The sequence below is a fragment of the Bradysia coprophila genome, unplaced genomic scaffold (genome assembly GCF_014529535.1).
Source record: "Bradysia coprophila strain Holo2 unplaced genomic scaffold, BU_Bcop_v1 contig_24, whole genome shotgun sequence".
Classification (NCBI taxonomy): Eukaryota; Metazoa; Arthropoda; class Insecta; order Diptera; family Sciaridae; genus Bradysia; species Bradysia coprophila.
The window spans coordinates 6,525,874-6,553,845 of NW_023503501.1; the positions used below are offsets into that span (position 1 = coordinate 6,525,874).

The following is a 27,972-nucleotide window of genomic DNA, read 5'->3' on the forward strand; positions in this document are numbered from 1 at the left end:
CCAATTCTGCATAAGAATGTATTGAGTAGATAGCACAGTCTCAATGGAAATGGGTTCAGATAAACTAACAACATTGGCTAACACATCAACCCATATGTGATTCCTTTCGTATAATTATTATTTGAGTTTTTACATTTTAAATTTTTGTTTTATTGTATTTTACTGAAGAAAGAACGAACCGAAAAAAAATATTTACCAAACAAATGTGCAATAGTTCGGAAAGATTTGTTTCGGCGATAAAAATTTCCGTCGACAGTTTTGGTTTTAAAGCGGGGCAATATAAAATCGCATTGTACACATAAGTATATCTATAGCCATAATTGAAATACAATGCGAAATGATATAGAGGATATAGCTGGATGGCGAAAACGTGCGGGCTGTAGGGTATGTTTTTATGAATTTCCAAACGTTTTTACTAAAAAAAAACCGAACGGAGAAGAAGGGGTTATTTCGTTTCGTAAGAAAATGAGTCACGAACGGCTTTAAATTACAGTTTAGTGAAAGAGCTTTTTTTCCCTCATTTTCCCAAGTTACCATTCATTCTATGGGTGCATTAAGCATTTCTCGTATAGTTTTAAACTAAAAATTATTTTAATGGATAGACAATAACTACAATTTTCGAAGGCGAACCGATAAAAAAATTGAATTATGTTTTCCACAAGCAACTGCTTAATGCGATATAGGACGACGCTGATGGTTATTTTCTTTGATAAATCTGAGTGATTTTGTAAATATATTTGCTTCAATTCTTTCAACATCTAAATGTGAAACTCTAGCTACTTTGAAGATGGAGATACAGTTTATATACGGTGTTTATACCACCGCCAGTCATAACAATATTTTGAAATATATTAATATTCACTTCAATAAATTGTTAAAAATAATTTTTCTTTTATTTTATCGTAAGGTCTGGTACGAACCAACCGCCACACACAAGAAAAATATTTTTTTTTTTCGCTTTTCATTTTCTTATAAATTTATATTAACACAATTTATGAGCATAGGGTTCATTTGACATTTTCTAAATATATGTAATATGCGGCTATAAATTATAGATGGGGACAGATACACATTGAAAATGTTTTCTTCGATTCTAAAAATAATATCGGTGAGTGTATCTCTTTATAATGTGAATTTGAATACATCATTCTTTATATACACACACATAACATATTCTAAATCCCTTGATGCGTTAAGAAAATCGGCTATATTACACACGAAAAACGGATGACTGTATTATTATTTCGAATCGAATCGTCATTTATATATGTACCAAACGGAATCGTAAAGATTTTACCACTTATTTCACCAAGACTTCGACTTAAATTTTTCTTTATTCAGAAAATACATTACACAAATGGATGCATCTCGACTAATGAATGCAGTGTTGTAATTACTTTTTCGTTAACACCACACCGAGCACAATTCAATTTCCAATTACATTTTTGAATTAAGCAAAACTTTACGTTTGATTAAAACGTACAATTTGAATTGCACTCGAAGAACTTTTACTATTTAAAATTGTCATTACTTGATTGCTAACGCGTTTGCTTGACGAATACAAAGGAAACATCAGCGATGTACCTGTTTATTCGTTGTTCGACGAGGAGTTGATTCGATAGGCCGTTACAACTAATTATTGTTGGAATGAAATGAGGCTCACAATTAAATTTTCACGGAAAAAAAATATTTCCAAACCGCCAGACAAAAGTTTTGCACTCCATAATAGTTGTTTTCGGTGTATTATGTATATCATGAAATTTTCCAAACTTTTCGTTGAACATGACTACCTCTACATAGTTACTATGACCGCCCGATTGAGCAGTGTGCTATCTGATAAATATTTTAAATAAATTCATTAGGCAATTTACATTACCGAAAAAAAGAACTCTACAACAACAACCAACCCAGCCGGGGTATATATTTCGCTGATTTGAATATTTAAGGTTTTACGCTGTGTACAACTCATTTTAACTACCCGCGCCGGGGTAGTGATGTTAAAAACAAAATCGAATTCAAGTTGCATGTGGTTTATTGCAGTTCTTATGTCTAGATTTCTGTGTTTGATACGATGTTTAATTAGAAATTACGAGGAAAATAAAAATAAATAAAAGGAACATTACGAAAATTGTTAATTACTTTTTGGTAATTTCGTGTGTTCTGTTCGTTTTGTGTACGAACGAAAAAAAAAATAAATAAAATAACACAAAACAAATCATGCCCCCATAATTTCAAATAGAAAATAGGATAAGGAATCGGAAGACTTTTGCATTCTACTGCATTGGGTTTTTTGCCTTTATGAATATCAATTCGGAATTATGTTAACCCATTCGCTACCCCTATCAAATCCAACGAGAAAGAAAATTAATGTTCCTTAACCATCGAACTGATTGCGATCCGCAAATGTTACTGAATAAAGGAAACCAATTAAAATTGATCCAATTAGCATTACGTTTCCACTACCCCACAACACATCACAAACAATCACGGGCAAGCGTAACATCAGGATAATGACATGAGGTGTGATAATTGGGTTGGATTTATTGTTAATTGCTGTAACGTTGTAATACATACAAGCGCATGAAGGTAGTGACCATGATTGTTTTTTTTTTAACTGGACTTCGACGGATACATGGAATTGAATTTCTAATAAAATCCATGTCGCAAACTATCTCAACCCCATACCATACAAATCCCATTCACAATTACATCGAAAAGAAAAGCGACTGAAACGGAAGCCAACACAACACATAGACTAATTAAATCCCAATTGAATTTCATCTAATTTTCTAATTATAACTAAATTCCTTTAACGCTCCTCGAGAAATCAATTTACAGATCTTACAATGTAACGCGCGTCTCGGTGTAGACGAGAAACTACGAACATGTCTCTGCTGAAAATAAAAATGGGAGAGATCTTCACATTGTTTCGAATTTAATTAATTACCTTTCGGCAATGACTTATCGGTAACAGCTGCATCATGTTATGCATTGAAATTCTATACGAAATGTTGTATGTGTGTACCGACACCAAGTACCACTGATATTATATTTGGGTAAAAGGTGGATTTATTTATAGCTTATTGAGAGATGTTTCGACAGTGATGGCGCATATATTAACACATCGTGATCTCTTATTAAATTGGTTTGTCTGTCTCACTTTATTAAAACAAAACAAAAAACAAACGTTCAAGGCGATGAGTAAATTTACATAAAAATTTGTATTCACTTTCATCGTAACGCTATTAGTCTTCCCTTCATTTAGCTTCGTAATATGAACGCAAATTAATAGACCCGACAAAAATCATTCGAAAGAATCACAACAAAGTGTCATAAATACGAAAAGTATTTCCTCAATAAAAAAATCAAACAAGTTTCCCCATCATTCTGAACACACAAAAGTTTTCATTCACACCTTATGAACCCTTTTTCCCCGTCTTCGAATCTCTGTCCTAAAAAACCACTCTGCCTCTATTAACAAAAAAAACTTCTAAAATAAACACAATAAACAAATCTCATAAGAATCTATATTTACACTGTATCATCCATGGCCCTTCCTTTCACCAATATTTTCTATAAGCGATGTCGTTCTATATATACAGCCCGAGTACTACACTCTTTAAACAACATAATTCACGACGAAAAAAATAACAAACCTTTAAAATATGACATAAATATCCCTTCAAATCAACAAAGGATTGTGCAATAATAAGATGTGTTTTTGCTTGTAAGATATATCGGAATGAAGAAGGAAAGTTACCGCGGAAGAAAAAAAAATATTTATTTGGGGTGGAAAATCGTGGAAAATTCAATGTGAATATATATTGTATGGAAAATAAATTATACTGTTACGGTTGATTGAGAGGAAATCGGTGCGAAAATGATCGGATCTGTTTTGCATAAATAGCTTGAGTCGAATAAACACTCTTGTGAACTTTGGGGCTTAGCAGAAGGAGAGGAAAAAAAACTTTATGCCGGTACATCTCATAAGAAGAAAGGGTCCTTCTCTGTTGTTCTTATCTTACATAGTCTGTTGTCAATAGGCGTTGGTAATATTTTTCTTAATGAAATGATTCAAAAAGTTAATTCTTTCCGTACAACTTGTTACGTATGACGAAAATCTACGATAGATTTTGTTCCATTCAATAATTACCCCTGTAAACTCCCGAGTCTTTTAAATAATAGACAACGACAACATACCTAATCGTAACTTTTTCTAAGGAAATATTTTCGGTTGTTCAATTATTTGGGGTTTGATGTTTTAAACAACCATCTAAAATTTGCTTACATCTTGGGGAATTTATTGAAATAAAGAATTTTCCATTGAATGAATGATTTGGATTCTTTTATATTCTCCCAGTGAATAGCCTGTATAAGTGCACGTGATTTGCGAAGACCCTTTTTCCAATGGGGAGCACAGAATGTAAAAATGAAACTCTGTTTGGAAACAAAATATAATAACAGACTGTGATCGCTTTTTTGAATAAAAAAGCAAATACTAGAAAACGAAATTCTTTAAGAGGGTCGTAGAGTCATATCATTGCGTAAAATGACTCGTAAGATATCATTCCCGGCAGACAATTCAGTAGGGGTTTCTGTGAACTCCAAGTGAACATTTTTTTTTATTTCACTTTTCTGTTCAGAATCAACAAGCTAGATTCGAGTTTACTTAGGTTGACAAGGGGATGCGTATACAATACGGTTCGATTGCTTTGTGACTCTTGTGCAGTATTTGTCTTAATGAGATTCGATTTGTTTCGATGATGTAATTGCGAAGCCCTTTGTTAAAATAATACACGTCACTTAGAATGTTCTTCTTCTGATACTTGTAGATTTATAAAAAATGCGAAAATGAGAAGGTTACTATAACAAAGTTGAAGGAAATGGAAACTCGAATTCCACCACAACGTCAGAAGCCACACTGTCTGCCTGAATCCTTCTATCTTTAGATACAAAAACATCGTTGACAATTACCTCAAACTCCTTAACACATATTCACTCAAATCCCAAACTTGCTGCTGCTGACTTTCATCGCTTAAATAATTTTATGGTAATCAACCTGTTGCGCTCCAGTCCTTTATCCTGGCATTAGATCTTTACCATAAATAAATTGATTCTTCCAATGAAACTGTTTCACCTCTTTAAACAAAGTTAAATTAATAGGAAATCCATTAAGTAAAAGCATTTCTAATTAGAACCGATATTCCATTTCAAACAAAACCGAACATTTTCCATCTTTTCGCATTCCTTTTTGCTATCTATTACCGATAAAGTTTTCCTTATACCTAAAGCACACACACATACTACACGACAAAAACACTTGTTATGGTTTTGGTAATCTCCTTATTAGATATAGATGGGATGTCAGGTTTGTTAGTTTGTTAAAATGGAAATTTTCTAATTCGGACGTTTTGTATGATAAATGGAATCGGGGAGAGGGAATCGAAATGGACAGTTTCTGAGGATTAGAAAATTCAGAGGTCATTTTTTTGGAAGGGGTTTATAATAAGTCCTGTAGATATGAATGACACCATTTGAATATTCATTGGCTTTACAATCAGTCGATATGAAACGTTTTTGTAACGCCTAAATGTATGCAGTCGTCAGCAACTACAAAAAAGGAAATGACACTATGGTCTTCGTTTACAATAGTGAAACGTAGTTAAGTAATCAGACAATACTATAAACAAAAGAAGTAAAAGATTCTATATAATTATGTGACGATACGATTGTTGGTTTTCAAAGGCTAATGTATCGACACCTTGTTTTATACTGTACAGTACAGTAAGTATAAATATTGATGAAAAGTGTCAAAATGTCAAAAAGTGGGTTTTTGCCATGAGTACTATGTATATGCCAACACGATCTTTTCTAGCAGTTGCCGAACGAATTCTGTTAATTAAATCGTTTTTTTTTTCATATTCCATATCAAATCAATCTGTCATTCATTGGAGCCAATTACGATTTCATCAAAATAAATTTGAAAAAAAAACTCAATTCGATTCAATATCGCAAAATATAAATCTTAAATTTAAAATCTATTTCTCGAAATCTCGAAATTGTGCGGGCGTTATTTAATGAAATTTCCTGTAGCCATTAATATAACCATAAACCAATTCCAAAATATGTCATATCACTCATTACATAAATAACCCATTTTATCATTAATAAAGATCAAAAGCCAAAACGATTTTATAAAATTCCTCATCGCAAATTAACATAGTTTATGTGATCAATGGTGGAAAATTATTTTCAAAAAAGAAAAAAATTTCGTCGAAAATTTTTGTTTGGTCGGTTTTAAGTCAAGTGAATAATTTTCATGTGAAAAATATTTACTAATTTTTCGAAGCAATAAAGTAATACCATTCGCCTTAAAAATAAACCAAACAAATTTATTCAAGACAAGAATTCCAAATATAGGAAAACCCCCTGTTTTCAACGGTCCTCTTTATAGTCTAACTCTAACATTTGGAAAATTTTCTGTTAATCATAAACAACGTCGACAACATGCATAATGCAAATAGTTTTCTCTTCGTTTGTAGCGATAATTTATGCTACATAATCACACACCTTCTACCATATGGATATATAGATCCATAATAACCCCCCCATATATACACATTCGAAGCAATCCCCGAAAAAGCATTAACAACGATTGCCCTCGCACACACAATAATCATAATTTTACTCATTTTAAGCATTGGAACTTAAATGCCATTCCTCTGATGTTAGATTATACGTACAGTTGAATGTATATTCTTGAAAGTAAACTACCCCCACCACCGTGTAGATAGGTTACCATCCAAAGAAACTCATTCTGCTATTACATCCAAATGCATTTTCATAATATAATCGAGTGAAAATCATCAAAATACTATAGAAAATGGAATATGGTTTTTGAAAATGGTATAGAACAGCACTTTCGTAATAAATAAAACTGAATGAACATATAAGCGCATACATTGTACGATATGTATATATATAACGGGTTAAAATTTGTGTATTTATATGATACGATACACCTAGCGCGCATTTTCTGCTTTTGACATTTTCGACTTTGCAATATGCAACTATTTACTCCTTGAAGCCAGATATGGATCTTTCGACGTTTTGAAAAGTGCTTCAGAATATGTTTATTTGTGGTGGTGGTGGTGGTGTGTGTCTCCTCTCTCTCTACGATAATACCATTTTCCATAAGATGGGTGGCTCGGTTCCTAGTACTACCATATATATAAATGAAAAGCGTTCGTTTTATTGTTCTTATCTGGGAAAATTGTTGTCGTATCCATATTTGAAAGTGTTTAGTAATGGAAAATGGTGACAGGTCACATATTTAAGAAACGTGTTCAGTTTACGGGGCATACTTTACGGATAATGAAGTGAATATTGAGATAATTGTGGTTACATGTTCGATGATAGAGTTGAATGTCAAACTTGGAATGAAATTTATTTTTCAATCAAGAAAATTACGAGTATTCTGTAACTGGAAGGTAAATTTATTGACGAGAATCGCAACCTGTCAGAAAAGAGCGGTACAATCACTAAATCTGTTACTTCTTTTGATCATAGTAACGTCTAGTGTTAAACACAAAATCTTCTACTTCATTTGTTTCAACATTCATTTCAGCGATAGGTCATCAAAAAGTTTAAAAATAAACTTCAACTCACCTCTTTGTCCTTTGTCGAACAATCGTTGCTCATCGACGTTCTCGTACTGCCATTATTATTATTGCATGCCAAATCTCCGCCACTCGCATCCTTTTGATTTTCCATAACATTCGGCGATCCTCTGCTATTGTTATTGTGCTGATCGGGCGTACTGTTACTGTGCTCCATTTTATTTTCATTTATTTCGTCTATTTTATTATTGTTTATCGATTTACTACTTAAACTATGTACGCTACAATCATCGGCCGATATTGGCGATGATAGGGGTGGCGGTATGCCGTTTGTTAGTGTTGGCGTTTTTGGCGTTGACGAATTTATTGGAGTTGTTGTGTTCGATGATAGTTGTTCCTTTAATGTGTTCACTTCTTTTTCTGCTAGAGTTGCTCTCTGTAAATAGATAAACAAAAAAACATCCGAAATCAGTTTAATTGATCGACACAGGATAAATATAGTAAATCAAATTATCATATTGGCGGGTAATAAAATTCTATAAACGATACGTTTCCAAGAACCGAAAGCAAAGCCATAAAAAAGTCATCTTTTAACGACAGTTTTGAGTCATTATACAATTTTCATTTTATAGCTACGATCGGTTTATGCCAATTTATAAATTTTCATTCATATTCCCCATGACATATGGCATCCACGCCAAGCATTGTGAAAACATTGAAAATTGAAACATCGAAGAAATATTATGGTTACATGGCATACAATCTATATATGCTATGCACTGCACATAGTATGGAGAGTATCATCATCAAAATATGTGTATGTGTACGAGGAGTTGTAGATGATCGCGGTTATTAAAAGTTCAGCTGTTCATTCATTATATTATCACGGGTATTATATGGACGAATATTTATAGCATGGAAGAGACACATCGAGCCTATTGAATATTATTTGTATACGAAATGAACACGAATTTCTTAATTCATATTTTATATTTGCCCATATTGTACTTAGTTTTATTTATTTTAATGATCATGAATCATGCTTAACAGTGTGAATTTTAAATTTGTTATGCATCAATATGTTACTGTTGTTTCTTGTGTGTCGGTGAATAAAATAAAATACGAAAAAAATATTTGTTTGCTTCAGAGAAAAGACGAGACGAAGAATGTTTTCGAATTATTTTTTTTTTCTTATTCGCAACGAGACGGTTGTCAGAAAAAAATTCTTTGAAGTTTAAGTGGAACCAATATAGGTTAAATGTCGCATCTTGATTGGTTAACCTATGACTGGGGTTCATTTCGTGTGGCGTCAATTGAGTTTTTTAAACGGGTTGAATCTTTTGTTTTTGTTCGTTCAGTATGAGAAATGACTTGATCGGTTGATATTAATTCCGCGAATCCTTGGGTTATGTACAACTTCTATATACAATTTCAACGAATTTTCTTGGCATAAATTTGACGCCGACAATAATATCAACATCCGGTCAGATGGCGAAAAAAAAGCAACGAGTTTAATTTCTCGGTGATATCAATATAGATAATCAAAACTGCCAAAAAACCCAATGATGCTTCCGCGGATGTAATTTGTATTTTCACGATACTTTATTTAACAAAAAACGAATCATTCAATCATTCAAGAAATTATTTAAATAAATCGTGCACTATGAATGGTTGAACGTCTACGAGTGAATTAATTTCGTTTTTTTTATTTATTTATTTTTATTTATGAACACATCAATGAAGGTATACATCCCAGTCATGTCTTTTATTTTCGGCTGAGAGATGGATATAATATAATATGGAGAGAAAAGACATCAATGCTCATTTGAATAATATCATCTTTTGTGATTTATGATTGTGTAATTTAAGAATTCAATTTCAATGGATTTATATATACACAACACACAATGGGATTTTGTTTTGCCGATTTTCCATTTCGATGTATAAGACATTACGGGTTTTTTTCGGATTTATAAACCGTGTGGTACAGACATATAAGCAAACCTATCCGACTGTCTTATATATGCATATAATGTAACTCGTATTGGGAAAATAATTTTGTTTTTTTTTTATTCGAAGATAATTTGTGAATAGGATTAGTTTATCAATGAATGGTTATATGGTTAAGTTGATTATTATATTTCAAACTTTGCGCCATTGAATTGGCTTGAAGTGATGGGAATATTTCTATAATAAAATAATGTGTGTAGGTTGTGTGTGAGAATTTTTTATTTCGATTTCTTAGATTATTATGATGTGTATGACGCGATTGATTAGCTTTGACTCAACAAATTGATTTTCTGTGTCAATAACATTTTCTCATTTAAAACGAGACAGTAATCCCACATGTTCAACACAAAAAAAGTATCATTCACCTCAGTTTGTCGCTCGTGTTTTTCTGCTTAATTAAATTAAAGCAAAAATTTTCCAACAAAGACAAAACTCTAATAATTCAATTTGATTTATCTCGACACACTCTATAAATAATATAAAATACTCAAAGACACAGTGTTCGAGTTTTATTATAACAGTTTGTACACACATATCGAATCTATATACAGTTCAAATCGTACAAGATTGTGTACCCCATGTACATATACTTTATGTGGATACACCAGTAATATGCAATTATAATACATCTTCGAATAGATCACTCTCTCAGTGAATCTATTAAGTATTGGACGATGCATTCACTGTGTGGATATATATTCGCTCATTCTCCTAGCACAATCCAACAATCCAATTTCGAAAATTCAAACAGTATCAAACGACACTCATATAAATTGGATATGGCGTTAAATAGAAATGACATTTTCTTATATTGTATACGGTCGATTTATTCGCATAAGCAATAATTAATTTAATTAATTTGGTTTTATTCTGTTTAGCACAAAGAATAAGTTAATTTTAGTTTTCTTATTCAGTACAGTGTTGTCTGAGTCTGAGAGTATATGGGTTTCGATAAAAATTGTGATTAAACGACAGTGTAGTTTAAGCGATTTTTCAAACAGGTTTTGCAATTTGAATGCGATCTCTAGCGTGTACAAGAAGTCGATATGGTTTGCAACGAATTTGATTGAATATAATTTTAGTCCTTGGCGACAAGTACAAGTTGCATAACCGGCAAAACATATTTCGAATTTCATAAATTCATTAAGAAAGATGTAATAGATCGTGTAATCAACTATCTTCGTAAGAAATGACTCCTATGCCAATTTCAGGTATTCATATACTCACACATCTGCCAATACAGGTTTCAGGGAACCAATTTATTTCACAGATTGAATATATTGTTCTTCGATAAATCTAACGAAATTTTTCTTTGAATATCAAATTATTAAGTGTCATGTCACCAACTAATCTTTAAGTGCTATCACAATGTGAATAATGAAATTTATCATAAAACTTCTACGAATCATTTTTGACGAGAAATTACCAAAACATATTTTATTGACACTCAAGCTTGCCATAAAATATTATATTGAAACATCAACACCATTTACAACGAATGACCTAATGAGAAAAAAAAATTAATAAACGAAAGACGAAGAAAAAAGTCTGAAAAGACCAGAAGCCATATTTCCATCAATATATTTCAGAGCTCAACCAGTTCTGTTGATTTTTTTATTATTTCTTTTCTCCTTCCAGTTTTTTTTTCTTTACTTCTATCCAAACTGAACAGATTCAATCACAAACCTATTTGAATATTAAATGCCATCTTTTGTTAAAACGGATATAGAAAAATCTTTATTTATTGTTTGCCTAATATCAAAAATATAATACTTACGACTTGTTTGTATTTCGAGAAAAGACCTGGTAAAATATAAATGAATAAAAAAAACGAAATTACAAAGGCTATTGCGTACACATGAAAGTCGTCGTTACATGGTTCATGTTTCAACCGTGATGAGTGGGTAAAAGCAACCAATAACTCCCTTTCTATGAGACTTGAACGCACATATTATATCATGGCTCTTTCATAATATAAGAATTTGTGCACTAGAACTTAGACATTTTTTTTGTTCGTCTTCCTCACCACCGTATCTGCTTTGTTACTATTTATGTGATTATGAGTTTTCTTTGTTGGACGCGAGAAGTCTTATTTCTCCTTATTTCATTTTCGGAATATAGATATCTTTATGGATTTATTAACAACTTTAATATTACTATACACACATCATGAATTCGGTTCTTCTTCTCTTTTTGATAGCAATAAACGAATACAATAGACTCCGGAAATTGAGATGTTTGTTTGCTATATAGATTGAATAATGATTCATGGACACGAATCTTCTTACAATTCAATTGAAATATTTTTTATATTTTTGTTCAATTAATAATCTTTGAAGCATATGCGCGTTAATACGAATTCAATAGATTTTTTTTTCATTCGTTGGTCGATTGTGGAATGAATTTTCAAATTTCAAATATAAATTTTTTCAATTGGATTAACGTTTGGATAGGGATTGGATGCTTAAATTTAGTGATGCACCAAAAAAATATATTTTTAAAGCTCTTTCTGTGTGCTACACGACAAAAAAACAGTCTTTTGTGTTTTCTGTCCGATTCAAAAGAGTTGAACGAACTATAAGAAGTTGCATCAATACCGTCACGAAGAATTGAATGTTATGAAGACGATTTTTGAACATTTGTATCTGAGAATGCTCAATTTGGCATCCAAATTTAAACTTGATCGGTTCAACGTTTCTTATAAATTCCCTAATCAGTATGCGACAAATGGCACAAACCTCTCAACCCAAAACTCAAAAGCATCGAAAATTCAAATGACTTTTATTGGTGAATGACCAAGAGCCTTTTAACACAAGAAGCCACAGTATAAGCACCTAAATGCTCCAAGAAGCATGTCGAAATTGAATGGAAAATTTATTCAACTTATCCGATACGTCGAGCAAAAAAAGAAGAAGATTTTTTCTTTGCTTTGAATTAAATCCAAAAATTGACTTCAATTTATATCGTCGTCGTTCTTGATATTTCGTTTCATGGATTTCTCGTTTCATGCCATTTCTAAGGATATTGGGCGTTCGTATTGGGTGGCGAATGACGATGTTTGTCTTTTTTTTTCTCTCATTTATTTATTTTCTTAATCCTGAAACGTTTTTTCTTCGTTTCGTATTTTACTTTTTTCTGGTATATAATGTTTCAATTTTTGACGATGGTATGGTTTAACACATACTTTGCGCAATTGAAAACCATAATGGAAATTATCAGTATAGAGACAGAGAAGATTGGGTGGAAGGATTGTGCTGGGTGGAATCTATAACTTTGTCTGCCAGAATGGGTTCTTTGATATGTTATGTTGTTGTTGTACGTAAAGAGAGACAATACAAAATTGACGGCATAGATATTTTCTGACTGTTTATCTCCGTGGGAACTAAAACATTTGGTTAAATTTAATTTAAATGTAAATGGAAAATATTTTTCTGTATCAAATTCATTCTGTCGGAAGATTAATTTTCTGATTTTAAATTTGTATCAGAAGTGTACACTTCTTCCTGCTACTGCCCGCCAACCTCATCCATCCGCAATAATCTTATCCATAATTAACATTCAAAAGCCAACGATGGATTTCACGTGAAATCTTTTGAAATATTTTTGATTAATGAAAAACCTTTAAATCGGTCGTCTATAAGTCAAAAATCGATAAAAACAAAGGGTTGGCATGCTGGTAAATATATGAAAAAGATAAGAGAAAATCGTATCGAGCTTTGATTCAAGCATGAATGGAGTGATGAGGCAAACCCTAAATTGGAAAATTTTGTATAGAAGAGGCACAGACACACATTCAAAAATTCCCGATCCACTTCAACCGATTTATTTCGGGAGAAGTGAGATGAGAGTATAGATTGAATGGGTGGTAAAATGAATGGTGGTTTTTCGGTGTACATCACCAGAACCGATTATTTAAAATATATATTTTGTAAGGAAAGATATTGCTGGGTGTCTTTACTATGTGTTTGAATGATACTTTTCGATTAAATAATTTCTCTCTGGGTTATCATTCACCCATATAGATATTATATACAATGTGTATATCGATAGCAAAACTCATCGAACATAGACTTAAATCAAGCTTCGAAAAAAGGGTTGCACGTATTTCTTCATCTTATCGTTAGGTATCGTGTATAGATTTTGAAAAGGGATATAATATTCGTATACGAATATAGCTTTTAGTTAATTAACATGGAATATACATATATAATACACAAAATTTGCCGGATGAGGGTGTCTTTATCAATGCCTTGATTATTTTGCTTCATTAAGTCTTGTTATAGATTGGTTTTTACATTTCAGTCCCTTTATAATGAGATGTCGTTACATTTGAATAACATTTTATGCTTTCGTGAGACAAAATCATTTTATGAAAGACGAGCCGTACTTTCATTTGGAATTCTTTATTTTGGCCCGGGTATTGTTCCGGCTGGTTAGATATGACATCCTAATCACTCGTATTATTTATTTGTATCTGGATTGTTGGGGATTTTCGTATGGTTGTTTCTATGTTTGAAATTTGAAATCGAAGGTGGTTGTGTGCAAAAGATTATGGAAGGGAAGCCAGGGCCTATTATTGATAGATTTATTTACTGAAATTTATTGAAATTTACTGAAATTTAACGAATAATACTGAAATTTAACGAATAATACTGAAATTTAACGAATAATCTACCAATAATAGACCCTGAGGGAAGCGTGGGGAAGCTATATACAATGGAATTCGGCCATACGGTCTTTAATAGTCTTAATATTTGACATACGTATGATATAACATTCCATCTACGTAACCTTTTAGCGAACATTACGTTAAATAGTTCCCTTTATGTCTATCCACTTTTATGAATATAAAAACCCCTACATAACATAGCGAAAACATAACGTTTTTTTTCGCAAATATGTTTGACACTTTGTGGATCTTTGATGTATCACATGTGACATAAAACAAATCATGCATTCAACGAGAAATGATCTTGAATGATGTTTTATTATGGGTATATGTTATGTTCACATACATGTACAATTTGCTGATACACAACCCCTTTATTTCGGTGTATGAAACGGAAAAGAAAAATTGTAATAACTGTCAAATCAATGGGAAAATTTCGAAGAAAAGCGCGTCATTATTTTAATATTATGAAATGTTTTACATTTTATTAACATGTCTGACATGTATATGACTTTTCAACGAACTTGTACAACTCAGTGAAAGTATACAAAACGTTCACATTTTTGCCGTATTAAATAGCAAAAACAATTTTAATTCAATTATTTCACGTTCAACGACATCAAAATATCTGGCGTTTGATGTTTGAAAAATGAAAATGAAAAAAAAAAGTAAATTATCAAATGCCAGCGCAGACGAAAAACTATTTGCCGGTAATTTACAAAACCAGAACGAGCTAACAATGAGTCTAATTTCACTGTACTATCTATCTGGTTATTTCACTACTTCCTTCATAATATATTTCGGAACACAACGCAGCGGCAGCACATATATACGAAAAGCAAACCGAATATAGGATAAAAAAAGACTTGTAATATTATCAAACATTTTCAAAAGCTAATCAAAAAACAGACGTTCAAGAGTATAGCCATAAATAATATGCAAATATTAGACATTAAAATTATTTTCCAACCCCCTTCTCTTCTTCACATATTATAAAATCATGGAACACCGAATAGATGATGGTGTATAAACATATAAAATATAAAATACACAAATATGGCGAAAATATACTAAATGCGAAGAACACATTCGATCTGGTAAAAAGGATGGGTGGCGAACGTGTGGGTGGTTAATTTTTTTCATCCACATTCACATTGGTATGGGGGATTTTGTGATGAGAGATGATGCTACTCCTTTCCGAACATACATATATATTCTATAATATATGTAATATGTCGGTATAAGTTATATGTGCATACATATTATTGGTTGGATATGGGAAAAGGAGCGGGTATGATGGGGGGGCATATAAAGGAGATTTGATGGAGAAAATTTTATTATTCAGGACGACGTATACACCACATCCCTCATCTCTCTAACATAGAGACGTTCTGTAAAAAGCTCCTCTTTTGTATATTTTATATTTATGTTGTGCATGAGCTGTGTGATGTATTTTGTATTCGTAGCCTCTCCACTGTATGAATATGTAGAAAACTCATACCAGAAGTATAAATTCGCGTTTTACTTTGTTGTTTTTTTTTTCGTTTGTGATTGATATCGTCCCACCCTTTGCATTTTATACACGTTTATTACAAATATTATTTCACGAACTGAGGAATACGGGAAAAATTTATCTCGAAGCGGATTCTCAAAAATTTTTATTTTGCTTTTTCTTCGTTTTAATCATTTAAGTGGCATATGCTTGTCGAACGAATGAACACAGTTTGACATCGATTATTTATTCAGTATGTTTATAGACAATATACAACAAATTCTCATTAGTGGCGCTCTTCCTCACATCCATACAATTTCCCTACAAACGACGAAAACCGTTTTTTTTATTACATCTTCAATATGTTAAATGCAAAAACTTTTTTTTCTTCTTCTTCCTTCCATTGAAAAATCTTCTTCATTCCAATTTTCACGAGATGAGACATACACACGGAATACTATATACCCCAACCCCACCATCACCTTTGTGTATTATAAATTAAGGGTGGTTTGAGGGAAGTTATAGGAAAAAATTGACTAACGCCTCAATGCTGGCAATAACAATAAATTTTGATCAATTCAGAATATTCATATTTTCATTGTTATTTATATTGGAGGTAATTCCCATGAGAAAGCTTCAGCCGTATTGCTCATTGTGTGTATGTAATATTTGGAAATAAATTTTCGCGAGGTAACACAGAGAGGATTTTGTGTTTTCAAGCGATGAGATGAATGGAACATGTATAACAAGTTAATGTTTTGTGCTTAGAACGGGAATGTAACATTGAAATAAATATGTATTCAGAAAAATGCAAAGAAACACGAAAGAAAATTGATCGGTAAAATTTTTAATGTTTCCCATAGACACAATATTAAACGTTATGAACGTTGACTATGTATAACCAACATGAATGTATGAAAAATGATTAAATTTTCCTCTTCAATTTTCTTTATTACTATTTTGTTGCATGTAAACGAATATACAATTCTTTGAACTTCTCTCCCAAATTGAATTCAACTGAGGAAACATCATCCCCAACAGATATGTATCCTTTTAACGTTGGATCGAATTTTTTTTTATTGCAAAACGTAAATGAAAAAACGATTTTAAAATACAAAAAAAATATTTAAAAAAAACGCTTCGCATAAGTGTGATAGCGATAATATGCTAATACAAAATCATTTTCATTGAATGAACATCAATTTAATAATAGGAGAGAAATAAAAAAAAACGGAAAAGCGAAAAAAAACACCGTGTGATGTTCAAGTGGGTATTAATAATTGTGGCAAATTTGTTGAGCTATTTGCATTTTTTTCTCCTGTTTTGTATCAGTTTTCATCTGATCGTGTTTTAATAACTCATCACCATTATACCGCCTATTCAACTGGTGGGTTCAATACAGTTGAAAATCAGTTGCAGCCTTTTATGCACACACCACACAACAGTGTTTGCGTTGTGTAAAAATCTAACATTTTTTCCTCATTTTTTATCGTGCATTGAAGGTAGGATATTCTGTTTCGATATTCTGTTGCATCATTTGCTGATTTTAAAGGGTTGTAAATGGAGTGGTTTTTGTGAATTCAAACTATTGTGCGATGTGAGAATGAAAAATTAAAAAAAAATAGAAAATGGAGTGATGCCCAGCAGCAATGTTTGTTTTTAATCAGCACAAAATTTGTCGGATCGAAAAATTAATGATCAAGTCAAACGACCTCTCGTGCTTCTGTTTCAACCGAAAATATGGAAATTGAATTATTTCTAATTGCTACCACCGCAGAGAGTCGAGGCTAATTTCAAAACCAAATGTAACGCCTGAATAAACAATTAACAATCTAACCTAAAATATTTATTTAAAATTGAAAATTTTATCGAAAATAAAAATAACAAAAGCCTCGATCTGAAGACCCTCTCTCATTCCGGCCTGAACACAACAGAAATTTACCCCTTTGCCAAACCAAAACATTATCTAAAATATTTATTTAACTTCAACAATTTCCATCCCGTTACAACCAAATGTTATCCCTTCAAATATCAGAATGTACACACACATTCAATTCCATGTATGACCGTCAAATGTATACAAAACGAAAATTGTTATTATTCAAACATTTTTCGAGGAAAAAGAAACAAATTTTGTACCGAAAAAACATATCTCATTCCTGCCATGCCTTCACATACAATATATATGCATATATGTGCGGATACATATTTAATTAGTCTTAATGAACTCATACAAACATAAAGCAAATATCTATTGATTTCTTTATCCTAAGCACACAATGAGCCCATTACCCTTTAACGTATGTATATCATTATCCCTTCGGAAAATAAAGGAAATTTTAAGCGTCGCAACTTCCCTCGGTCTGTTCAAACAGACATTTTACCTATTATATAATTCGCTGAAACGAAAACAGTAGCAAAAAACCTAAGGTTTAATATTAAAAAAAAACTCTGAACATAAAGCGAGTAAGAGAAAGAGATTTATAAAAGACCTTTGCTGCTGACCATTATCACTGGATGTATGGGTTTTTCTATTTGTTATACTTTATCGTCCAGCCTGTGTGTGTGTATGTGTGGTGTTACTAAGAGCTTTTCATAGATACCCTTTTTCCACATTCGGTAACAGTTTACAATAATTATACACCCATTTCAGACATCTTTCATCAGGTCTTGCTGTATCTCCAAATGCATTGACGTAAAAAATTACCCTTATGCCGTTTTACATAAATAAGTTCCATACAACATTCGTGTCCTTGCGTTCAGATTCACAGATTCAACACTGCCATTATTTTTGTATTTAAGTAAATACGTTCTGTTCCAATGGATAATAAAAAGTTGAAAAGAGACACCACCACATCATACATATCCTTAGATTGCAAATCATATATAGCACAATACATAATACACACAAGAGCACTTTATCGCCTATACCCTTTGATACCTAATTAGCGATTTCCCGACCCTTATTTCGAAAGACCAAAGCCATTATATCCCATTCACATACAGTTGGGAAAAAAACCCCACATCTAATATATGCTCGAGGAACCGAATGGTGGCTTTTGAAAATTATAGAAAGTCCGAACGTGGTTCGGTCTCTTTTATCACATCTCAACCCTTTTTCCAGAATTTTAATTTCACTTCTTGTTGATGTAGTGTTCATCTGTTGTGTATTTCTCGGATATTGTTTTAGAGTCATTTGGTCCGGGTTTTAATAAGTCAGTCGTCTGTGTATATATGTGTGTGGTAGATTTGACGGGCGCTTCGTGATACAAAATTTTGTTGAAATACGTGAAAGATATACTATTGCAAGCCGGTCGGTTTTTATTCGGGGGATACTGGAACTAATGCATATGGTAGTGTTGAATAAGATCAATGGTTTTTGATTATAAAGTGAATAAATGAGGGTACTTTTACCCAGTCCTAATTTGGAATACCGATGAAACTGAACATTACATCCGTTAGAACTGTAGTGCATTTGGCATTCTTTAGCACTATAAAATAGTAATGCAAGTACCGCTTACGGAAATATATTCAATTAGAATGCACACGAAATGATTCAAACAAAAGACGCACTAATTAGTTGAAGATGCAAATTTTACCAAACAATTCTATCTTTCTAGGTGCGCATTTGATAAAATGTACGACAGAATAGTTTTCAATCAACCAAGACTCACAATATAATTTCATTAGATTTCAAAATTACTTCGAAAGCTTTCGTCATTACTCGTCGACTCTGTTCGATAAATAAAGAAGCTTCTGAATGCATAACTATGTCACTATGTGTAACAAAATTTACTGAACGAACTGACATTGGAAGAGCTGGAATATCTCAAAAATATACATTTTACAAAATATAGACAGACATTTGTCAGTTGATTCGTTGGATGTGCTCAAATTCAGCAATTTCATTTGAATTCTTCAAATACCAAAACTCATTTCAAGCTTTTATAATAACTACACTTTAAACTCCCCTTGATTTTCATCTCATCAGAAATCTTGGTTTACGAATAGAATATGAAGTATCTCACCGAAAAAGTATATATAGAAAACGTTCAAGCATTGGCACAACTTTCAGTTGTATAACGTTCCGCACAGAATAGATACAAACACAGTTTTCTGTTCCAAAACACTAAAATATGCTTCGATGGATAGAATTATATAAAATTTGGAAAATATGTACAACAGCACAGCGAGACAAATAATTTCGTTTGAAACATCAGTGTGTGTATGTTTGGGAAAATTAAAGCATATTTGGAATGTATGCAAGGTAGAGTGAAAAATTAACAAAACAGACAATGTTACGGAGATGGGATGTTGTATACATATCAGATAGATTCCTAAGGTTAACATAATAGAGGTTGAACATTGGTAATCCGAAGACGTCAGACAATGTTTCTCACTAAGAAGATTGTTAAAAACGATTTCGGTGGAGTGTGTTTCAATTAATCAGTCTATCGGTTAATTAAAGAGAAAGAAGCAACTAAAGCTCTAATTCGGATCAGTCGCCCCTAACAAATTAACATCGTTTCGATGTATCAACGATGACAATTGCTTTGCAAATTATATTCTAATTAACTTGCTGCCATTCTTTTAGTTAAAATTTGTTGTTTCCGAATAAATCGAAATTTGTTCTCACATATTTTAAAATCGAATGAACTGCTGCTGCTACATACACACGAAACACGAAACAAATGAAATAAAAAATATCAGCGTAAAATCAAACAGAACAAAACAAAAGAGTAATACAAAAAATAAGCAATACGATCAACAGGAAAATTGAGGTTTCGACAATTGCCATTTATTAGTCGAATGTTGATTATATTTCTCGTGGATATTGTGTGTGCGTTGCTGGAACACAGAGAGGAAAATTCCGCACACACAAAACAAAAACGAAAAATGAATCAAAGTGAAATAAAAACCAAACAATAAGCAGCAAACAATGATGAAAAAAAATAGTAGCAAAATAGTTTTATTAATGAAGTTATTTGTGCGTTACAAACAAGTGGTTTATGGTGGGACATTTGTTTTGTTTCGTGTGTATGATGGTATGTGGTTTTTTTTCTGTATTATTCTTTCGGTGGATGAGCGTTGTATACACGAATAATGAATTTTTGTTTGTTGGTTAATTGATGGAAAGTTCAATTGCTTTTTGAAAACTGTGATTACTTCGTTAGATAAAAAATTGTGTTTTAATTAACTTCTCGTTTTTTTTCGATGTTATTGTCAAATGATAGGAATCTGCCTACGCTTCAATAATTATTTGTTGTAATATGCAATGAAATCGTGCTCGGTTAAACAAAACAAAAAAAACGTTAATGATCATCTATCGTATTGTATGTACGTATTCGTACATTGTTTCGGTCTTTGTTGTGGAGAGGATTTTTTTTTAATCCATCCGTACGCCCCAATATATTTCACGTATACAATTTATTAAAATATCAAATATCAAACATGTCAACCATATTTGCATAATAACAAACGAAAAAAGAAAGAAGGAAAATCGCATAATTAAAAATAAATTTGAAATATGAAAAATAAAACAATAAACGAACATAAAAATAATGAATAATGTTTGATCTGACGAACAGAAAACAATAAACGACAATTTTCTTATTATGATTTTTTATTCCTTCGCTCTCTCTCTCTCTCTCTCTCCACATATAAATGCCAAGTTAAATGACAGCTAAATGCAAATTAAAATATATGACGAAACCCACGCATACGACTTTTTTTTTCTGCGGGGCATACAATCATCGCACAAAAGGGATTTGGTTGATTTTTTTATTCATTCTTTGTGAATGAAATCGTATTGAAAAATCGATTGTAAAGAATCGTTTCATAAATTGATAGGCGAGTGAATACGATTTTAAAAAATGAAGTAAATTTTACTGACGCACGACCAGCGAGTACAGCTTTATTGAGTAAAATGTGGTACATAAGGCCACAAACCATGTGTTCCAAAATCGTCATTGAAATTACTAGTTCACAACGAAGAGTAGAGGCCTGTGTTGCCTTATAATATTAAATTAAACGCATGTTAAAACTAATGAAGTAACAGATTTTGCGCAGCCAATAAATTTAAATTCAGTTTTTTTCAGTTCAGTACACAGTTTGGTCTTTGAAGTAGAAGATTTTGTTGAGAACAAACCGCAGATTCTGTAAAATCTATTACTTCAACGCCAATATAAAATTTGTGATTTACATGACATGTTGAATCAAAAAGATATTGAGTATTTCGAACATCCGAACATGTTTTAAAGATCAGAAGTAATAGATTTATCGACTGTACGCCTATTATAAAGCTGTTTAATTAGCCTAATAAGATTTTAACAGCCTGGCACTAATTCCAATCTTTCGTGTACTATCTGTTGCTAATTCAATACGATGAATAAATAATTAAAGAATTCAATTTTCGTTACACACATTTCCTATTCCCATTACTAAAAATTAGATTGTTTGGACCATCCTATGTAACATTAATTCAACGAAACAAAGAAGTTTTTTTTTTAATCGTTTGAATGAGTTTTTACTTGCTGCTTCTTGTTCTGAATACAATTAACATAATTAATTAATCAACGAATACAATTAAAAAATTAACTTGAAAACCGACTTCATTCAAACATTTCCTGCGGGCTATTAAATTGATTTTAATTCAGTCGGTTTATTTTAAATAATTTTTTTTCTTGTTATTAAGTTGATGGCAAATACCGAGGCAAATACAGCACATTTTTTAATATCGAAAACTAAATGTACTCCCTGCTCGTTGTGTGTCGCTACATCAATATCTTTTTATACTACCCTTCCCCATCAAGGAATATATATCACATTCACCAAGACAGTGTTAATACCTCGAAAACGCCTGATGTAGCAACAAATCCAATCCCCAATATTTATGATCGAATATGCCGTTTATTAAAAATAGAAAATAATAAAAAATTGGTACAGCAGAATGAGAGGAAAAAAAAAACAATATTCCGCTATGCAAATTCCTTTTTGAAGCCCATAAAAAGCATTAACCAAGTTGGCAATATTCAATGTTCAAACCATTTAACCAATTTTTACCGAACGAAAATCGCTATGATGTTCCCGTTTTCCCATCTATTCGGCATGAATATTTTGCCTATAGAATCACGCGCCACACCACACCACACACCACGTAACACATTATTTTATGTGTTATGGTTGCATATTGAAAACGGGGTTATAAAAAAACCGCCAATATTATCCCCTCAAATGAGAAAACAAAACAATGTTCGAGTTCGTGGCGTTCTTTTTTTTATTCTGTGTGTTGATGTTCCTCGTGAATATGTACGTTAGTTCTCTGTATGCGGTTTTTTTGATATATCTGCTTGGATGACTCAGGTTTGCGCTGTATCAAGTGTCAGATAATTTCAGTTTTTGTTCCAAAATACAACTTTAGATTATGTAATCCAAATGGGATTAACTCAAACGTTAGATGCAGTGGTATGAAATTGAAATGGTTTTTTCAGCACCGGTGTGGTGATATATTTTGATTTTTAATTCACTTCGATGACAGGTGAATATTTCATTTTCGGTGTGCTAGTGATAATGGAAAAATTCATTTTTTTTTTAAACTGAATGTCTGTATACGATGGTTAATAGCCAGGAAATTTTGCGTTGACGAAAAGACAAAACTGTTAATGGTTCGTTCGTTCACAAATCACTATTAAGTTGATGGATGTACGTCTGGTCCATACATGACGAGTGTCAGTTGTCTTTCTATTTTATGATCTGCCCAGAAACTTGATTCTTATCGCTTATAAAAATACCGGGAGATATTTTAATGGGTTGACAACAGGGACTATTTTGAGAAATCGAATTTCTCAAAATTTCTCAATTATTTCTCAAAGAATTTCTCAAGAATTTCTCAAATTTCTCAAAATTTCTCAAAGAATTTCTCAAAAATAGTCCCTGGTTGACAATCATTATTAATATGGACCATGCAGAACTTCTGCAAACAACATTTGATGACCTGCCGATTTTTCTTTTCTTTTAATCTTCACTATAAACTCATTAATGATCCTCCTTATAGACATCTTCAAAATGAATCACGAAATTTCATTTTTTTTTTCTTTTAAATATATCGACGCGGTCTCATTTAAATATTTCGATGGATATGAGTGGAATATGCTTCATTGTTATAACGAAAAAATATTGATTTAATATCCCATTATTTGGTAATTTTCAATGCGCATTATAATTATTACAAAATAAGATTCTTATAGCGAGAGAGCACGGCAAAAAAAAAACGATCATTTCATTCACATAAAATTTATTAGGGCCACACTCAATTCATTCATGTCTGCAAGATTCGTTTTTTTTCTTATTTCTTAAATATATTTCATTCAATAAACTACACGATAGAGCATACATAATGAAAATATAAGTGTGAGCAAAATAAATAAATGAAGAAAAAAAAACGAGAAGAAATTAATGTGCAATTTTCGATGCATTCAATGTCAATGCCTTTTATGGTTGATTGTGTATTAATTTGAGATGAGGTGTGGCAGACACAAGAATTGGTAATAAATTCGAAAGATTTTTTTTTCTGTTTGTTTGTTTGGTCTAGAGACTTGCTGAAGTAATAATGAAATGAAATGAAAAAAAAAATTATAATATTTTGAACACCCACAATTAAAGTCTAAAAATTGCAATCAAATTCTGTTTAGTTTAACAATGTATAATGGCTATAGAAAAAACAAAATCGGAAAGGTAAATAATGATTTTGACTTAATTTTGACAGAATTACCTTCTGTTGTAAAGACCGAATTTTTACGTTTCTCCCCAACGACAATCTCGATTTCAATTAGTACAATAACGTGGAAGTGAATTTTTTTTTGACTTAAATTAACACCAACTATACAGAGAGCAAAATACTAAGCTACTGGCGATGACGACCGTCGACAATTAACCGTCGTCATTCATTTTCTTTAATTGCATTGTAAAGTAAATTATTTTTTTCTCTATTTTTTCCATAAAAAAGCTTCCTATCCACTGTCAGAAAAGGAGAGAGAAAAAAAAATCACGAAAGCAATTCACTAATAGCGTTCTTCTGTTTATTCAAAAATTGAATTGTGAATGGTGGAATGCAAATAATTGTTATGCCAAACTATGTCACCACTATGTACCACATATTATATAAAATTTCTATATAAATCTATCTACCATAACAATCACGTTTGTAGTTTTGCACAATGAACAAACGTCACGTTTAAGTATACAGAAGAACGTGTCAAAGCAGCATTTTATTTTTGCATGTCCTTTGAATAGAAATTTGAATCCTTTGTCTTTCGCAAATTCAATAGCAATTAAATCTAAACCCCCAACGAAATATAAATTGTTTTTCTCATTATTATTTTTTTTATTCTTCATTTAATTGGTAAACAGCAGTGAATAGATTTGTATGGGTTGAAAGCTCGGCGCTTACATTTGTTTCATGAAAAGGAAAACTTTCAATTTCCCTAATGTTCTACCTGGCATACAGTTCATATCACTTGTTTCTCGGAAATGGTAGATTAAAAATTGGTCTGAATTTACCGTAGAAATCCGACACTTTCTAGAAAATTCCATAAATTTGAAAAGTAAGCAACGATAGAAACCGTGATGCATCGTAATGTTGCTCTCTTAACTACATCTGATGCATTGTTGGAATTAATTCAAGGAATGTATTCACTAAGTGCCGCTTCAATGAAAAACACTTAGCGATTTAATGTAATTACATTGGCTAATAGTTCTCAAATAAATTATCATTACTCAATTAGTAAAATTCCAACAGATCAAAGGTCGGTATATTGGGGGAATGAAGACATTTTTTGGAATTTCCTTAAGCCTTTTTTGGGGAATTTTGATTCCGATCAGTTCAGAATTCTTAAGTTCTTGCTTGAGCTTGACTTCAATTTTCGATGACGTTGCAGAGTATTGAACTATTTTTCCATTGGTTTTTTATTTATCCGACCAATACCTTTACGTGAATCCGTATGAAATTACCTTGTAAAAATTCTTCATAATTATTACCTATTGATCCCAATGATCTATAACAATATGAACGACACCTGAAAAGCCCACATGCACAAGCCGCTTTCAAACAAAATATCTCGGCTCTCACATCTGATTGCGATCAAACAAAAAGCTGTAAGATTTCAATAATCATATCTGTGTGTTGAAATCCGAAATTGCAAAAAAATGAATGGTCATATCACAAAACGAAAAAAAAAACAGTAATAATGGAAAAATAATGTGTGGGAGCTTTTTAACTTTCAACATATTACATTCAAAAGCTGTGTGTATGGTACTCTACTCATGACACATAAGCATAATAATACATCAACATCAAAAGTTTTTATTTTTTGTATATTGTACTGTATGCTCTATTAACATTATCATATTTTTTCATATATCTACTCGTATACGTATTTATATATGAAGCGATGTCGGTTTGATATGTAAAACAACAAAAATAAATACCATAAATACCCTGAGTTCAAGGGACTTTGCATTGTTGTTACAAAAATGATATTAAAGTCTCAAATATGCATATAATATGAAAATGTGTGGTGAAGTTTTTTATTGTTGTTGTAATTTTGTTGGTGAAAAAAAAAATGATTTTCAGTAAAAACGAGTCTTTTTCATTAAAATAAAAAACAAAAAAAATTGTGTACATATGTACCGACACACACTATGTATGCTTATATTCATCAACACGCAATATTTCGATATGTTATCAATCATTGTAGACTATTTCCTTCCTTTTAGCATTTGCATTTATTTATTACCAAACGCGATAGAGAAAATGTTTTGGGTTTTTTTTTTAAATTTAATTTTGATTGAATTCTGTTTTCGTATAATTTGTGTTGTTGTTGTTGTTCTTTGTTTGATATTGGTTATATTTTTGGAAGGTTTTTTTTTCTTTGTTTTTTTTCCAAATGATATTGATATCATGCATACATAATCCCAAGAACATTTTTTTCCAACGAATTTCGTTTAATACTTATCATGCTACTTATATGTATCAATTGTTGTTATACATTCTCGAAAGGAGTGGGAGTATGTATCGTGCATGTATGATTGAAATTCGTTGTTAATTTCAATAAATTTAGTTTTGATATTTTTGTCATATAACAAAAAAATGGTCGTGCTGATAAGAATAATAGGACTCCTAATTTGTTAACGTCCACGAATGATAGAAATAACCGATGAGCTAGCATCTTTTCATAAAGCAAAATTTATGTTTTAACAAACGAAGTAAAAGATTATTTTGTATAAATCATCCAGTATCAACAAAAGAAGTAGTAGACTTAATCTACATATAAATATCTACTTGCCGTTTCCAACAGGTTAATTTAACTAAATTGTTCCTGCATTTCCTTCCTGTACAAATCTTTCCTCATTTCATTTATACTTTCAAGATTAATTTACGCCCAACAAAAATACACGATCTGGTTGTCTTGTCCCTGCAATTACTCAATGAGTTGTCTTAAACTGCATCATGTTCTGATAATTTAAATTTAATTTTCGGAGAGAAAAAAGGAGAAGAACAAATTGCTAAACAACCCACATTCAACATAATTTTGGGTGTACGCAAACATTATTAAATTATTTACCACAACATCAGACGACAATGTGACATTGTTTTCTATACATAAAGAAGAGCCATACGTTTTCTCTGGTTTTACTTTAAGAAAATACATTGCATTATAACAGCTATGTGTAATGTGGTATATGTCTGTAGTATTATACATAACAACAGACACACCGTTTAATGTGTTTGCACAGTACTATGTGAACGTACCATTTTGATACGTAAAGAGCATGTTTTATCAAAATTGTCGTTAAATTTAAACGAGGGAGCGAGCGCGTGTCTTCACAGTGTTGTTATAATCGTATACCTTATTTTGCTCAATAATTTTGATTCATAAGAAAGCATAAAGACTGAAACAGTATGTGTAAACGTCTCGACAAACATATATCCCGACCCCATACACATTTAAGATTTTCTTTTTGGCGAAAAGTTTTGTTGTGTCACAACAAGGAAAATTGGAAAATTGTGTATACGATGTGGAGTTTGATTTTATGATGCGGTCGTTGGTGGATTTAATTGGAAAATTAAAAGGACCCCAAAATTACATTGTTTTCCAAAAATGATATTGTTTATGTTGTCTATA

The 27,972-nt window shown here is 31.7% G+C and overlaps 1 protein-coding gene across 5 annotated transcripts in view; it reads right to left on the bottom strand.

The window, feature by feature from the left end:
* The window catches only part of LOC119077633 (homeobox protein cut), a 121,688-nt gene that overhangs the window by 59,604 nt on the left and 34,112 nt on the right, over positions 1-27,972 (bottom strand). For all 5 annotated transcript variants that reach the window (XM_037184847.1, XM_037184848.1, XM_037184849.1 and 2 more), the window contains exon 2: positions 7,669-8,055. In XM_037184847.1, coding sequence (XP_037040742.1) covers positions 7,669-8,055 — 387 coding nt within the window. The remainder of the gene's footprint in view (positions 1-7,668; positions 8,056-27,972) is intronic.